Genomic DNA, 14256 nt, shown 5'->3' with positions numbered 1-14256 from the left:
TGGGTTTGAAAATTCTGAGCCTCGCCATCTTCAATGCTAGGAAGCAGATCCAGTCCTCCAGTCCTCCAGTCCTCCAAATGTAGCACTGTCACATTTCTTTCATTGATTTTGCTTCCAATGTCATATCACCTTCCCTGCCTTTTAACTCTCCTGCCTCCCTCTTATAAGGACCCTTGTGATTACACTGGGCCCACCCAGGTAATACAGGATAATCTCTTCATTTAAGATTCCTTACTTACATCTACAAAGTCCCTTTTGCCATATAAGGTAATGAACGTGTTTACAGATTCCAGGGATTAGGACATGGAAATCTTTAGGGGACCATTATTCAGGTTATAATCAATAGCTAAATAATTACTATACTTGGAATTCCCATTTATAAATAGGAACACAGGGTTGAATAAAATGCTATAGAAATGAAATAGTTCTTCCACATAAACAAAAAGCCCATACATGTATCTTTAAATTTTAAAACAATGACTTATGTAGGAAATGCTCTTATTCTTAGAGATGTGTGCTGAAGGAGCATAATATCTGCAACTTTCAAATAATTCAACAGCAAAAAAAACAAAACAAAACAAAGAAATCATGTGTGTATACATGTACATAGAGAGATGAAGCAAATATGGCAAAATTTTAACATGAATCTGTTACAGGTATACAGATGTTTTCCAAATTTTTCTATAAGTATGAAAAAGTTGGGAAAAAATCAGAGAGATCAAAACAATTTTCAACAGAACAAATATATTAGCCTTAGAAAGCTCATTAGATTATAAGAAATATATAATTTGTGAAGGGGCTGAAACTAAGGATTAAACTCAGAGGTTGGCATCCTACTCTGTAAAAGGCCAGAGAGTAAATATTTTATGCTTTGTGGGCTACAGTCACTTTCCCAACTATTCAACTCTGCTTGTGTAGCGTGAAAGCAGACATAGACAATATGTAAATAAATGAGTATAGTGTGTTCTACAAAAATTTTATTTATAAAACAAGTGGCAGGCCAAATTTGGCCTGTAGGCTGTGAAGTGCCAATTGCTGATTTAACTCAAAACATTCTTTCAAAATAAGAGAATTTTAAACAATCTCCAGAAATACATACTAATGACCACACTATGCGCACTGCAGACTTTAAGGTGTTGCTTTTGCTCGTTGTTTTCTTCGAAGTGTATGTGTGTACATATAAATTGTTTTGCTCAAAGTGTAGGTACATATACACATATGTGTACACACACACACACACACACACACACTTTCTCTCTCTCTCTCTCTCTCTCTCTCGCTCGCTCGCTCGCTCGCTCGCCTGCTCGCTCTCGCTCTCGCTCTCACTCTCCAAGGGTTAAAAGATTAGTCTCATAACCCCTGGTTGTGAATTCAAATTTCACTGTAAGCTCAGACCTAATTTATTCCTCCTTTCTGTAAACTCACTGTAAACTCTATAATATAGTTAATCCTTCCACTCTCCCTCCCTCCTTCTCTTCCCTCCCTTCCCTCTTCCTTCTTGCCATCCTCTTTCAAGTGTGCTCAAGTGCACAGAATTGGATTATTCATAATCCTCAGTTCATGACAAATTTTCATTATTGGTCCATGCTTGGCCTGCTGTTATTTGTTATGCAATTCATTATTTTTATTAATAGACAAAGCATTCCCCCTTGAGAAACAATGACTTGATAGTTTCACATGCAGAGAAAACACAACTCCAGCCAGATATGATAATGTAGGAAGGAATCTAGATTTTGAAATTTACATCTTTAATCCCATTGGGCTCTTGTGGCCCACTAGAGACTCATTATCTCTAAAACACAAATATGAAACAGCTGATAACATGTATGTTTACATATTCTCATTTGTCTTAAAATATTTTGGCAGCTTTGCAAGTCTCAGACTGGGCTCCTGAAGCATTCAGTAATCTAGTGCTAGAAACAACGGAGAAATGTTATTAACACTATACTCCCTATATCAAGAAGAAAAAATATTAATCAGCTCAGAAGCATGAGCTGCTCCTCCAATAATGTTTTTTAAAAAAAGTGTATTGACTTTTGGGTGAAGTTGGACACGATGGATTGGAATGTAAATTGAATTGTGAACATGTAACTATAGGAACCTCTACAGAAAGGAGTATAAATATAGCAATTATATCATTAGGACTTTGATTTCCTGGGGAGAAAAGTTGAGCAGGCAGAATGATTAAGAAATCACATCATTTTACTATGGGACACTTATCAGGCAAGAATGCTAAGTCATTTCTATTCAAAGGTAAACGTAATGAACATAGTTTGCAGAAACAATGAAGGATAGTTCATACATACAAGTACAGTCAATAATAATTTCATCAATTTCCTTCACTGGGGTGCTTTTTCCTTCTTTTCTCAAACTAGGGAACTTTTAGTTATCCTTTAAACATGAGAATCCAGTAGTGCCATTTCTGTGTCCACATGGCATCCCAAATACCCTACTTTTATGGCAGTTATCACGTTGAATTATAGTTAATTACAGATCTATTTTCAGCATACTTCTTAAGGAGAAGGATAAACCCTTAATCATCTGTATATCCTGGATCCAGGGATGAATAGATAAAAAAAGAAATATAAAAAAAGAAATATAAAAAAAAGAAATAAATGAAGAGATTCTTTCATAGTGGTCTCCATTTTTACAGATGATGGACTGAGAACAGTTTCTGAGGCCACCTTACAGTATACATTGAGCAGAGAAGCAGAAGAAGCAACTCCATCTGGCCCTCCCTGATTTGAACCTGCTGACCCTTCAGGGCTACAGATACATTACCTTATAGAATACTGTTATTCATTCTATTCAGTTCTACTGTTGGAAATAAAAGAATTCAAGAATTTTAAATTATTTTTTGATTAGAAATTACATAGCTTTTTGAAAAAGTGTTCCTTTTTGCTTAATTGCACTTTGAAATGTTCATGAAGGAACCAATTGGTGCCAAGTAGCCAAAAAAAAAAAAGCATGCTGCAGATACAAGTGCTTTGCCTTATTTTCCTTTTTAAAAATCGGGGGCTTCCCTGGTAGCGTAGTGGTTAAGAATCCGCCTGCCAATGCAGGGGACATGGGTTCGAGCCCTCATCCGGGAATATCCATGCCGCAGAGCAACTAAGCCCGTGCGCCACAACTACTGAGCCTGCATGCCACAACTACTGAAGCCTGCGCACCTAGAGCCTGTGCTCCATAACAAGAGGCCATCGCAATGAGAAGCCCGCGTACCGCAATGAAGACTCAACGCAGCCATAAATAAATAAATAAATAAATAAATAAATAAATAAAATGGACACAATGAGAAAAGGAAAGCAAGGCTAGAACAATCATATTCTGTGTAGAGAAGCAGACCTGTAAAGAAAAGGGGAGGCTAAGAACAAGGAAGTATGTCACACCTTCACTCTGTTAAGATATTTAGTTAAACTAGATTGAAGAGCTCAAAATCAGTACTGGGGCAGAAAGAAAGTGTTCAAAGTTTCCTTAAAGCAGAAAGTAAAATCTGATTTACTTAACAGAGATTGGTAAGTGTTGAAATCAGTGAAAAGGAGACCAAACCCTGTGTGTGCATGTATTTCTCCCGCTGTACATCTCCACATAGCAGTAGCTTTACTCTCTGTGGCTGCCCAGGATTTGAATCCCCTTCCTACATTTAGGAAATGCCTCACCTCATAAGTCTCGGTAGGAGACAAATCTTGTCTCCTGTATCAAAACTGCAAACAACACATACATGCCCTGCTTCATATCTCCTTCTATATAATTAATAATAATTATAATAATTGTTAAAGGTGATTTTTTTCATTATTTTTTTTAAATTCAGGGCTATATGCTTGGTCAAATTTTCATCTGGTGCTGATCCCTTTTTGCCTTATTATTCATTTTTGAAAGAGAAGAGTTGTTCATATGTCAAATATTTATAAGAGGTTCACATTGGGGAAGGCCCAGGGCTACATTCTAGGTTAGTAGGAATTCTCTTTATGATACAGATTGTGTGTGAGAATTGGGTTTTTTACCTTTACTTTTCTACAACTAACAAAGATCCACACTGCAAAGCTGCTTTCATTGCTAAAACTCTCCTTCAACCGACTTTACAACAGCATTATACAAATATGGTTTAAAAGGTCTGTGTCTAGTCCCCATCTTCCCTGTTTTGTGATATTTCATGCCAAACCCTGTCTAGGGAAGCTATTGGAACTTGGCTGTGTACTGTTCTTGTTACAGACTGTTGATTTTTACCCACAGACACTGTCACTTCTGTCCCTGACTTTTTAGGTTAAATAAATTGGTTTCCAGCGCCAGTTAAAAAAAAAAAAAAAAAAAAAAAAAGACTGTTGGGGGCTTCCCTGGTGGCGCAGTGGTTGAGAGTCCGCCTGCCGATGCAGGGGACACGGGTTTGTGCCCCGGTCCGGGAAGATCCCACATGCCGCGGAGCGGCTGGGTCCGTGAGCCATGGCCGCTGAGCCTGCGCGTCCGGAGCCTGTGCTCCGCAACGGGAGAGGCCACAACAGTGAGAGGCCCGCGTAACGCGAAAAAAAAAGACTGTTGGTTTTGCCCTCAGTGCTTGCCAATTCTGTAGAAACCTGTGTTCTTGCCTAAAAGCATCCACATTGGGTGTCCCCCTCACCTTTCCTCGACCTTCACTGCATTGGTTGATCATTCCTTAATGTCTTCTCTCAACAATCCCTCTTATTTTTGTTTTCTCTTCACTGTATTTGTCTACTCTTCCTCAGTGTCTTGTGGTTTGGGGCTGTGGATTTCTCCAAGTGTCAAACATAGAATTTATGTCTCTATTTCTTGTTATGGTTATTGTGTTTAGATGATTTCCAAGATAAGAAGAAAACGGCTATCTTTTACTCTGGCATTTAAAAACTGAAATTCAGATATCTTTTCCCCTCCTGATTTTAAGTACAACTTAATTAAAGTATAACATATAAAGGAAAATGTGCAAATTGTGGCTGAACTGCTCAATGAAATTTTACAGAATGAACATAGATTGAGAAATAGAACATGACCCAGCAGCCTCTCTTGTGCCTCCTTCTAGTCAAAAAGTTATATCTCCTCCAATAAGAGTAACTTTGAACTTTATAGAAATAAAATCATGGCCCAGCCCCTGATAATCTGATTTTTTTCTATGAATTTGCCTATTCTGTGCATCTCATATAAGTAGAGTATTATACACTATTTATCCTTTTGTGTCTGGCTTATTTCACTTAGTGTAATGTTTTCAATTTTCATCCAAGTTGAAGCATGTACCAGAATTTCATTCTTCTAAAGGCTGAACAATATTTCATTGTGTGGATATCACCTGTTTATCCATTCATCCATCAATGGACATTTGGGTTTTTTCCACCATTTGGCTATTGTGAATAATGCTGCCATGAACACAGGTGTACAAAAATCTGTTTGAGTCCTTGCTTTCAATCCTTTTGGGTACATACCTAGAAGCAGAATGCTGGGTCATGTGGTAATTCTATGTTTAACTTTTTGAGGAGCTGTCAGAAAGTGGCTACGTCGGTTTACATTCCCAGCAGCAATGCATGGGGGTTCCAATTTCTCCACATCCTCACGAACACTTGTAATTTCCTTTCCTTGCTTTTTAAAATAGTAGCTATCCCAGTGGGCATGAAGAGGTATATCTCACTGTGATTTTGCTTTGCATTTCCCTAATGACTAGTGATACTGAGCACTGTATTGTACACTATGATGTTTTGCCATCATTAAAAAGCAAACCAAAACAAAACCTTTCTGGTTAGAGACTGCCCCTCCAGGACTAGCCAATTCTTAGAGATAGAAAAGGGCCTCACCTGAAGGATATTTTTGTTATACAAATTAACCAATAATCCAGGGCCAAACCTCCTCTATCTGTCCCCTATACCACAGTAGACAATATTCCTTTGCCTTAATCATCCCAAGTACCAGGTAAGTAGGGACCATCCCTATAGCCCACATCCCACCAAAATCACTAAAAATAGCCAGTCTTAAACTGTTCACCCTGCCCTGTCTTGCCATTTCCTTGGAAATCTCAATTAAGTTTCTGACTTAAACCTTCCCCTTGTTCCTGTCTTCTGCCTCCTGACCACCCTGGCGGCTTTCTCATGTAGCCCTGCATGGGCTCCTCTCTCTAGGACCTGTGAGTACCAGAAACTTTGTATTCCCGAGTCTCTCCTCTGATTCTTGTAGCCACACCTGACTGACCATCTAATAAAAGAATATAAGACCAGCATCTTTTCATATGCTTATTGGCCATCTGTATATCTATTCAAGGCCTTTGTCCATTTGATGTTTAACTTTTTGAGGAACTACCAGACTGTTTTCCAAAGTGACTGCACCATTTTACGTTCCCACCAGCATTGTATTAGGGTTCTAATTTCTCCACATCCTTGGAAACATATTATTATATTTTTTCTTTTGTTTTTATTGTGGTAAAATATACTTAACATAAAATACATGTTAAGTACATTTTAACCATATTCAAGTGTACAGTTCAGTGGCATTAAGTGCATTCACACTGTTGTGCAACCACCACCATTATCCATTTCTAGAACTTGTTTTTCATCCCTTACTGAAAGTCTGCATTCATTAAATAATAACTTCTAATTCCCTCCTTCCACCAGCTCCTCATAACCACTGTTCTACTTTCTGTCTTTGTATATTTGACTATTCCAGGCAACTAAAATGAGTCGTATCACAAACATTTGTCTTTTTGTATCTGGCTATTTCACTTAGCATAATGCCTCCAAGGTTCATCGATGTGGTAGCGTGTATCAGAACTTCATTCCATTTTAAGGACTTTCATTCCACTGTATGTATATACTACATTTTGTTTATCTATTCATCTATTGATGGACCATGTGTTGCTGTTTCCACTTTTTGGCTATTGTGAATAATGCTATGAACGTTGGTGTAAAATTATCTGAGTCCCTGCTTTCATTTCTTTTGTGTTTATACTCACAAGTGGAATTGCTGAATCATATTTTAGTATTTTGAGGAACTACCATACTGTTTTCTGTATATTTTTATTATAGACATCCTAGTGTGCATGAAGTAATATCTGATTGTGGGGGGGGGCGGGGGGTTTGGGGGGTGTTTTTTTGGCCACACTGCACAGCATGCGGGATCTTAGTTCCCCGACCAGGGATTGAACCCAGGCCCTTAGCAGTGAAAGCGCAGAGTCCCAACCACTGGACTGCCAGGAAATTCCCCTGATTGTGGTTTGCATTTGTATCTCTCTAATGGCTAATGATGTTAAGCATATTGGCTACTTCTACAGCAGAAACCCACTTAATAAAGGCACATATAAATTAAAGTAAATGGATGGAGAAAATATACTATGCTAACACTAATCAAAAGAAAGCATGAGTAGCTATATTAATTTCAGACAGAGTAAACTTCAAAGCAAGGGAAGTTATTAGGGATAAAAAAGGGCAACACATAATGAGAAAGGAGTCAATTCTCCAAGAAGACATAGCAATCCTTAATATGCATGTGCCTATCAACAGAGCATTAAACTACATGAGGCAAAAACTGATAAAACTGCAAGGAGAAATAGATGAATCCACTATCATAGTTGAAGACTTCACACCACTCTATCAGAAATGGACAGATCTAGTAGGCAGAAAATCAGTAAGGACATAGTTGAACTCAACATCATTAATCAATTGGATATAAATTGACATCTAACGACTACTTCATCTAACAACAGCAGAATACACTTCTCAAGCTCACATGTAAAATTTACCAAGATAGACCACAATCTGGTCCATAAGACACACCTTCCCAATAGAGTGAAATGCAACTAACAGAGTAGCCATATCAAACACAGTTTTTAGGTCTTTATTTTAAAAGTATACTGACTCAAGTGGAGTGAGGAAAGCAGCAATGTAAGGGCAGAATTAGGAAGCCATTCACGTAGGAGTGTGGGATGTTGTAATCCCAGCAGGGTAAAGAGATCTTTCAAGCGGGGTCACAGAAACAATCTGGCACAAAGTGATGGATTCTGAGTGTGAATCCATGTGAGGGAGTATACTGGCAAGGAGTCAGAGCCTGGGTGGGGTGACAGGTCACAGAGGGGTAGCCCAACATAATACAGTATATCAGAGCCAGAGAGGAGTGAGTAGAGCATTTCCACAGGTAAAGGGGCAGCAGAGATGAGAAATTTATTACATATGTAGAGACTGAGCAAAAAACTAAATATATTAAAGATAGTGGGAGCCAGGTTTCTCACTACTAGTCAAGGGCATTATTATTAAGGATACAAATATTAAAAGAAAGCTAGAAAGAACTCTGATGTTGTATTGGAATTAAAGTATGGGTATAAATTTAAAGTTTGCAACATATATAGACAGACACAGAAATAAATACAGATGTAAAATATGTGTGTGTGTGTACTCTCTAGCTCTGCCCAATGAGAGAGTCTAGGGTTAGTAATACCCCACCTGCAATGAGCACACTTGGCATCCTGATCTTTGGTTCATAATACCATTCTCCAGACAACAGAACCAGGGCTAAGACAAACTACCAAATAAGCCGAGAACATCTGGTGATGCCAGAAAGTAAGAAAGTGTTCAAAGGCAGATGGGGCCATGTCTAAAGGACACAGCGGCCAGCTTGGATGGGCTCCCACCAAACAGATTTTGGACAACTTGAGCATCAAAATAATGGTGTTAACTCTTTGAGTAAAATAGGACACTGTGAGTTTACAGTGATATAAATAAATACTTTGAAAGTTTGTTGAAGAAAAGGATATTTACATAGTCTCAAAGAACCTCCTCAAAAAATACTAATTAATTGTAAAGAAAAAGAGTCACCACAGAGAATAATTCTGGCGATCAAATTACCATAAATATTAATAAATTATCAAATTGATTATCATCAGTATTAGGCAAACTGAAACTGTGTGCCACCTGATAAGATGCAATGGGTAGAATACAGCATCATTTCTGAGATATTCCTGCCAAAAATGAATAACCTGAATAGAATTAAGAAACATCAGACAAATGCAAACTGAGGGAATTTCTACAAAATAACCAGCCTATACTCTAAAAGTGTCAATATTACAAAAGTCAAAAGACTAAGGAACTCTTCCAAAGAGAAAGAGACTGAAGAGACATAATAACTAATAATATAATAACTACATGCAACATGACTCTGACGGCTATAATTTTCTATAAAGGTGACCGTGACCTGGATACTTTCCTAAAATAAATGATGTTAGGACAAGTGGCAAAACTTGAATGGTGTCTGATGATTGACAGGAGTAAACACAAGGTGTTAATCTATCAGTTATGATGGTTGTATTGTGGCTTTATAAGTGAATGTCCTGTTTATAGGAAATACAAACTAAAGTATACAGAAGTGATGGGGGCATTGAGTCAGCAACCTACTACTCTTATATGGTTCAGGCAAACAAAAAGCTCTCTGTGCTGTCCTTGAAACTTTTCTTTTAGTTTGGTGTTGTTTCAAAATAAAAGTGAAATTAAAATAAATCAACCACCATTTTAACATTCCCCAAAATAAACACTACCAGACTATCAAGAATGTACTTCCCTTTCCAACAATGGTAGACCAAGATGTTTTTAGTTATCCTTACACTAAGAACAACCAGAAAAGCAGGACAAAATATAGAAGCCAACTAACAAACAACAAGCTGTCTTAAGGTACTAGAGACTCAGTAAGCTTAGTAAGAAATTGCAAGGCAAAGACTGGGAAAGAAGGAAAACCTAGAAAGGTAGTCCTGGCTCTTGGGGCTACTCATTCTGAAATTAGTGGCTGACAGGATGAGAAGCTGAGCAAAACTTCTGACATACTTATGACTTTGAAGTGGGAAGGGATGAAAATTGAAATGTAGGACCCACTAAAACAGAAGCAAATACCCCAGGCTTTTGGTTGGGACTCCAAGGGACTACACACTAAAGATAAACTGGAAACAGACAAACCTTTATAGAGACTTCAGCACAGCTTCAAATATTTCCACACTGGATTAAATTGATCTCAAAGTGTTAGTACCCTTAGCCTAACTGCCTACCAGAAACATAAATAAATCCTCTCTAAAGGAAGACACCATCCAAGATTTCAAATTGGCTCTATAGATTTTCAAATAAATATGTCCAGTTTTTAAAAAATATACACATATAGGAGAAGAGTGATGTAACTCGATACCAAGAAGAAAAATAGGCAAAAGAAACAGACCCACAGAAGACCCAAGTAATGGGATACTCAAACACAGATATTTAATTTAATAACTATAATTAAGATGTTTAAGAAACTCAGAAGTATGATTGAGAATTTCAGCAGACAACTATGAAAAGGAACTAGATGTAAATTCTATAAAAATATTTTAAAAACTGAAGCTAGGGGAATTCCCTGGCAATCCAGTGGTTAAGACTCCATGTTTCCACTGCAGGTGGCATGGGTTTGATCCCTGGTCAGGGAACTAAGATCCCACATGCCGTGAGGTGTAGTCAAAAAAAAAAAAAAAAAAAAAAAAGAATCTAGGAACTCAGAGGAGGGGTTTCATAGATATTACATATGATTGAGTAGAAAATTAATGAACTAGAAGATAGGTTAGAAGAAAATATCTAAGCTGAAGCACAGAAAGTCAAAAGGAAGGAAAATAAAAGAACATAAGAGACATAAATTATGTTGAAAAGTTCTAACATATGTGTTATTTCAATGTTAGAAGAAAAGAGTAAGTAGGGCAGGAGCAATATCTAAAGATATGATAGCTGAGAATTACCCAGAACTGTTAAGAGACAAGATGGAAGTTAGATACAATGAAATAACTTCAATTACTGAAAGAAAATAAACGTGTGTAATTCTAGAATTAGTGTAAGTATGCTTTTCAAGTAAAAAGATAAAGAAAAGATATTTTCAAACAAACAAAAACAGGAAGAATTTGTCATCTACTGACTCACAGAAAAGGAAAAAGTAAAGGGGGTTCTTTGGGAAGAAGGAAAATGATCACAGATGGAAGCAGAAAGTTTCAGGAAGATGCAGTAGAAAGGGTAAATATGTGGATGAAGTTAAAAGAATATTGGGAATTCCCTGGTGGTCCAGTGGTTAGGACTCCCCACTTTCACTGCTGAGGGTGCGGGTTCGATCCCTGGTCGGGGAACTAAGATCCCACAAGCCACGCAGCATGCCAAAAAAGAAGAAACAAATACAAAACAAAAGAACAATAAAAGAATATGGACTTGATAATACAAAAATAAAAATATATTACGGAAACACACACACGCACACACAGAGGCATATCTCAGACATATTGCATGTTCAGTTCCAGACCACCAAAATAAAGCAAATATTGCAATAAAACAAATCACAGAAATTTTTTGGTTTCCTAGTGATATAAAAGTTATGTGTATACTATACTATAGTCTCCTAAGTGTGCAACCACATTATGTCTAAAAAAAATGTACATACTTTAATTAAAAAATATTTTATTGCTTAAAGATGCTAACCATCATATGAGCCTTCAGCAAGTCACAATCTTTTTGCTGGTGGAGGGTTTGAAATATTGCAAGAATTACCAAAATGTGACACAGAGACATGAACTGAGCAAACGCTGCTGGAAAAATGGTGCTGATAGACTTGCTAGCTGCAGGGTTGGCACGAACCTTCAATTTATGAAAAAGACAGTATTTGCAAAAGCACAATAAAATGAGGTACGCCTATATATGATATTAAAATATAAACCAAAATTTGCACAAAAGGTTGGAGGGGATATTAAAATACTAAAGTGTGCCAAGGTCCTTAAATAGGAAAGTAGTAAAATACTAGTTAAATTAAGATTTAATCAGCCAAAAAGGTATGTTTAATCTCTAGGGTAACCCTGAGAAAAACAGTAAAAAAAGATATGTATAATCTATAAGCTAATGGAATTAAAAAGAATTAGTCAACCCAAAAGGTGTCCAAAAAGGAGAGAAAAGGGAACATATAACAGGCAGCATAAATACAGAGGAGATAGAAAAATGGCAGATTAAAATCAAATAAGTATTAATTTAAATTAAATGAAAACAAACCAATTCAAATAAAAGAAAATGTCAGACTGGATATGCTGCTTACAAGAGACACATCTTAAATATAAAAAAAAAGAAGACTGAAAGGAAAAGGACCTAACACGATATACCATGCAAAACAATGCTAGCATATCTATGCTTATATCAGACAAAGCAGACGTTAAGGTAAGAGGAATATTTAGAAATAAAGACATTTCTAAATGGTAATGGGTTAAGTTCACTAGATATATATAACAGTTCTAAATTTGCATATTTTAAATACCCTAGTCTCAAAATATCTAAAGCAAAAACTGACAGACCTAAAAGGATAAATAAATAAAACCACAGTGACAGTAGGAGATTTAATACACTTGTCTAAGTAACTGATAGAACAAGGTGACAAGAAAATTGGTAAGGTTATAGAGATTTTTACAATTAACCACCTTGACCTAATGTCATTACATAGTATCTGTCAGCAAAAACTGCAGAATAAATATTCCTTTCATGTTAATGAAAAAGATTTACTGAAATTTATAATTTGCTAGGGCAAAAGCAAGTATTAATAAAAATAACATAATAGATTCTCTGGTCATAGGAGTATTAAGGTAGAAATTAGTTATAAGAAGACAACTAGAAAATTCCTAGATGCTTGGAAATTGAGAAATACACTTCTAAACAGTAACAAAAAAAATCAAAATGGAAATTGCCAAATATTTTGAAATAAATAGAAAAAAAACACTACACATAAAAACACCTAGAATGCTGACACAGCCTTGCTGTAAGGAAAATCTATAGCCTTAAATGAATATTTAAGGACAGACTAAAGCTTGAGAGACTTCCCTGGTGGTCCCTGGTCAGGGAATTAAGGTCCTGCATGCCGTGTCGTGTGGCCAAAATTTTTTTTAATTTTTAATTTTATTTTTTGGCTGCATTGAGTCTTCGTTGCTGCATGCGGGCATTCTCTAGTTGTGGCGAGTGGGGGCTTCTCTTGTTGTGGAATACGGGCTCTAGGCGTGTGGGCTTCAGTAGTTGCAGCATGCGGGCTTCAGTAGTTGTGGCTCCCTGGCTCTAGAGCGCAGGGCTTAGTAGTTGTGGCGCTCAGGATTAGTTGCTCTGAGGCATGTGGGATCTTCCCAGACCAGAGATCGAACCTGTGTCCCCTGCACTGGCAGGTGGATTCTTAACCACTGCGCCACCAGAGAAGTCCTCCCCAAAATTTTAAAAAATAAAAAAAAGAATAAAGTTTGAAACCAATGATCTAAGTATCCATCTCTAGAAGTTAGATTAAGAATGGCAAATTAGGGCTTCCCTGGTGGCGCAGTGGTTGAGAGTCCGCCTGCCGATGCAGGGGATGCGGGTTCGTGTCCCAGTCCGGGAGGATCCCGCATGCCGTGGAGCGGCTGGGCCCGTTAGCCATGGCCGTTGAGCCTGCGCGTCCGGAGCCTGTGCTCCGCAATGGGAGAGGCCACAACAGTGAGGGGCCCACATACCGCAAAAAAAAAAAAAAAAAAGAATGGCATATTAAACCCAAAAACATGAAAAAGAGGAAATAACAAAGATAAAAGCAGAAATCGGTAAAATAGAAAACACAGATACAGTAGATAAAAATCAACAAAGTCAAAAAGATGATTTTAAAAGACTAAAAAACTTCAAAAACTTCAGGCAAAACTGGTTTAACAAAAAAGAAAGACCATAAAAATAACCAATAGTATAAATGAAACAGGAAACATCATCACAGATAAAAAGGTAATCTAGCAGTCTTCCCTGGTGGCGCAGTGGTTGAGAGTCCGCCTGCCGATGCAGGGGACACGGGTTCGTGCCCCGGTCCGGGAAGATCCTACATGCCGCGGAGCGGCTGGGCCCGTGAGCCATGGCCGCTGAGCCTGCGCGTCCGGAGCCTGTGCTCCGCAACGGGAGAGGCCAATGCCACAACAGTGAGAGGTCCGCGTAACGCAAAAAAAAAAAAAAAGAAGTCCACATGCCGAAACTAAGACCCAATGCAGCCTAAATTAAAAAAAAAAAAAAAAATACATATATATATATATATATATATATAGGCAAAGGACTTGAACAGACATTTCTCCAAAGATGATATACAAACGGCCAACAAACATATGGAAAGATGCTCAACATCACTAATCATCAGAGAAATACATATAAAAACCACAATGAGATACCACTCACACCCATTAGTAATCCCATTAGGATTACTATTAAAAAAAAAACAACAGAAAATAACAAGTGTTGACAAGGATGTATAAAAATTAGA

At 37.5% G+C, this 14256-nt stretch overlaps 2 protein-coding genes across 10 annotated transcripts in view; both read right to left on the bottom strand.

Annotated features, from left to right (window-relative positions):
* Positions 1-14256, bottom strand: part of TPST1 (tyrosylprotein sulfotransferase 1) — a 124112-nt gene that overhangs the window by 17990 nt on the left and 91866 nt on the right. For 3 of the 9 annotated variants that reach the window (XM_033426261.2, XM_049699580.1, XM_049699581.1), the window contains exon 5: positions 1476-1913. The exons of 5 other annotated variants lie outside the window; for them this stretch is intronic. In XM_033426261.2, the coding sequence (XP_033282152.2) occupies positions 1900-1913 (14 nt within the window). In that variant the 3' untranslated portion in view covers positions 1476-1899. Of the gene's footprint in view, positions 1-1475; positions 1914-14256 lie in introns of those variants that run through there. One more of the 9 variants, XM_033426264.2, reaches the window with a different exon arrangement.
* Positions 1-14256, bottom strand: part of LOC101274335 (S-adenosyl-L-methionine-dependent tRNA 4-demethylwyosine synthase TYW1) — a 451923-nt gene that overhangs the window by 430339 nt on the left and 7328 nt on the right. The gene's annotated exons all lie outside the window — the stretch shown is intronic.

This window comes from Orcinus orca, chromosome 16 (genome assembly GCF_937001465.1).
Source record: "Orcinus orca chromosome 16, mOrcOrc1.1, whole genome shotgun sequence".
In the NCBI taxonomy this organism is placed as follows: domain Eukaryota; kingdom Metazoa; phylum Chordata; class Mammalia; order Artiodactyla; family Delphinidae; genus Orcinus; species Orcinus orca.
Note: the sequence above shows the minus strand (reverse complement) of the source record. Positions and strands in the feature narration are given on the sequence as shown.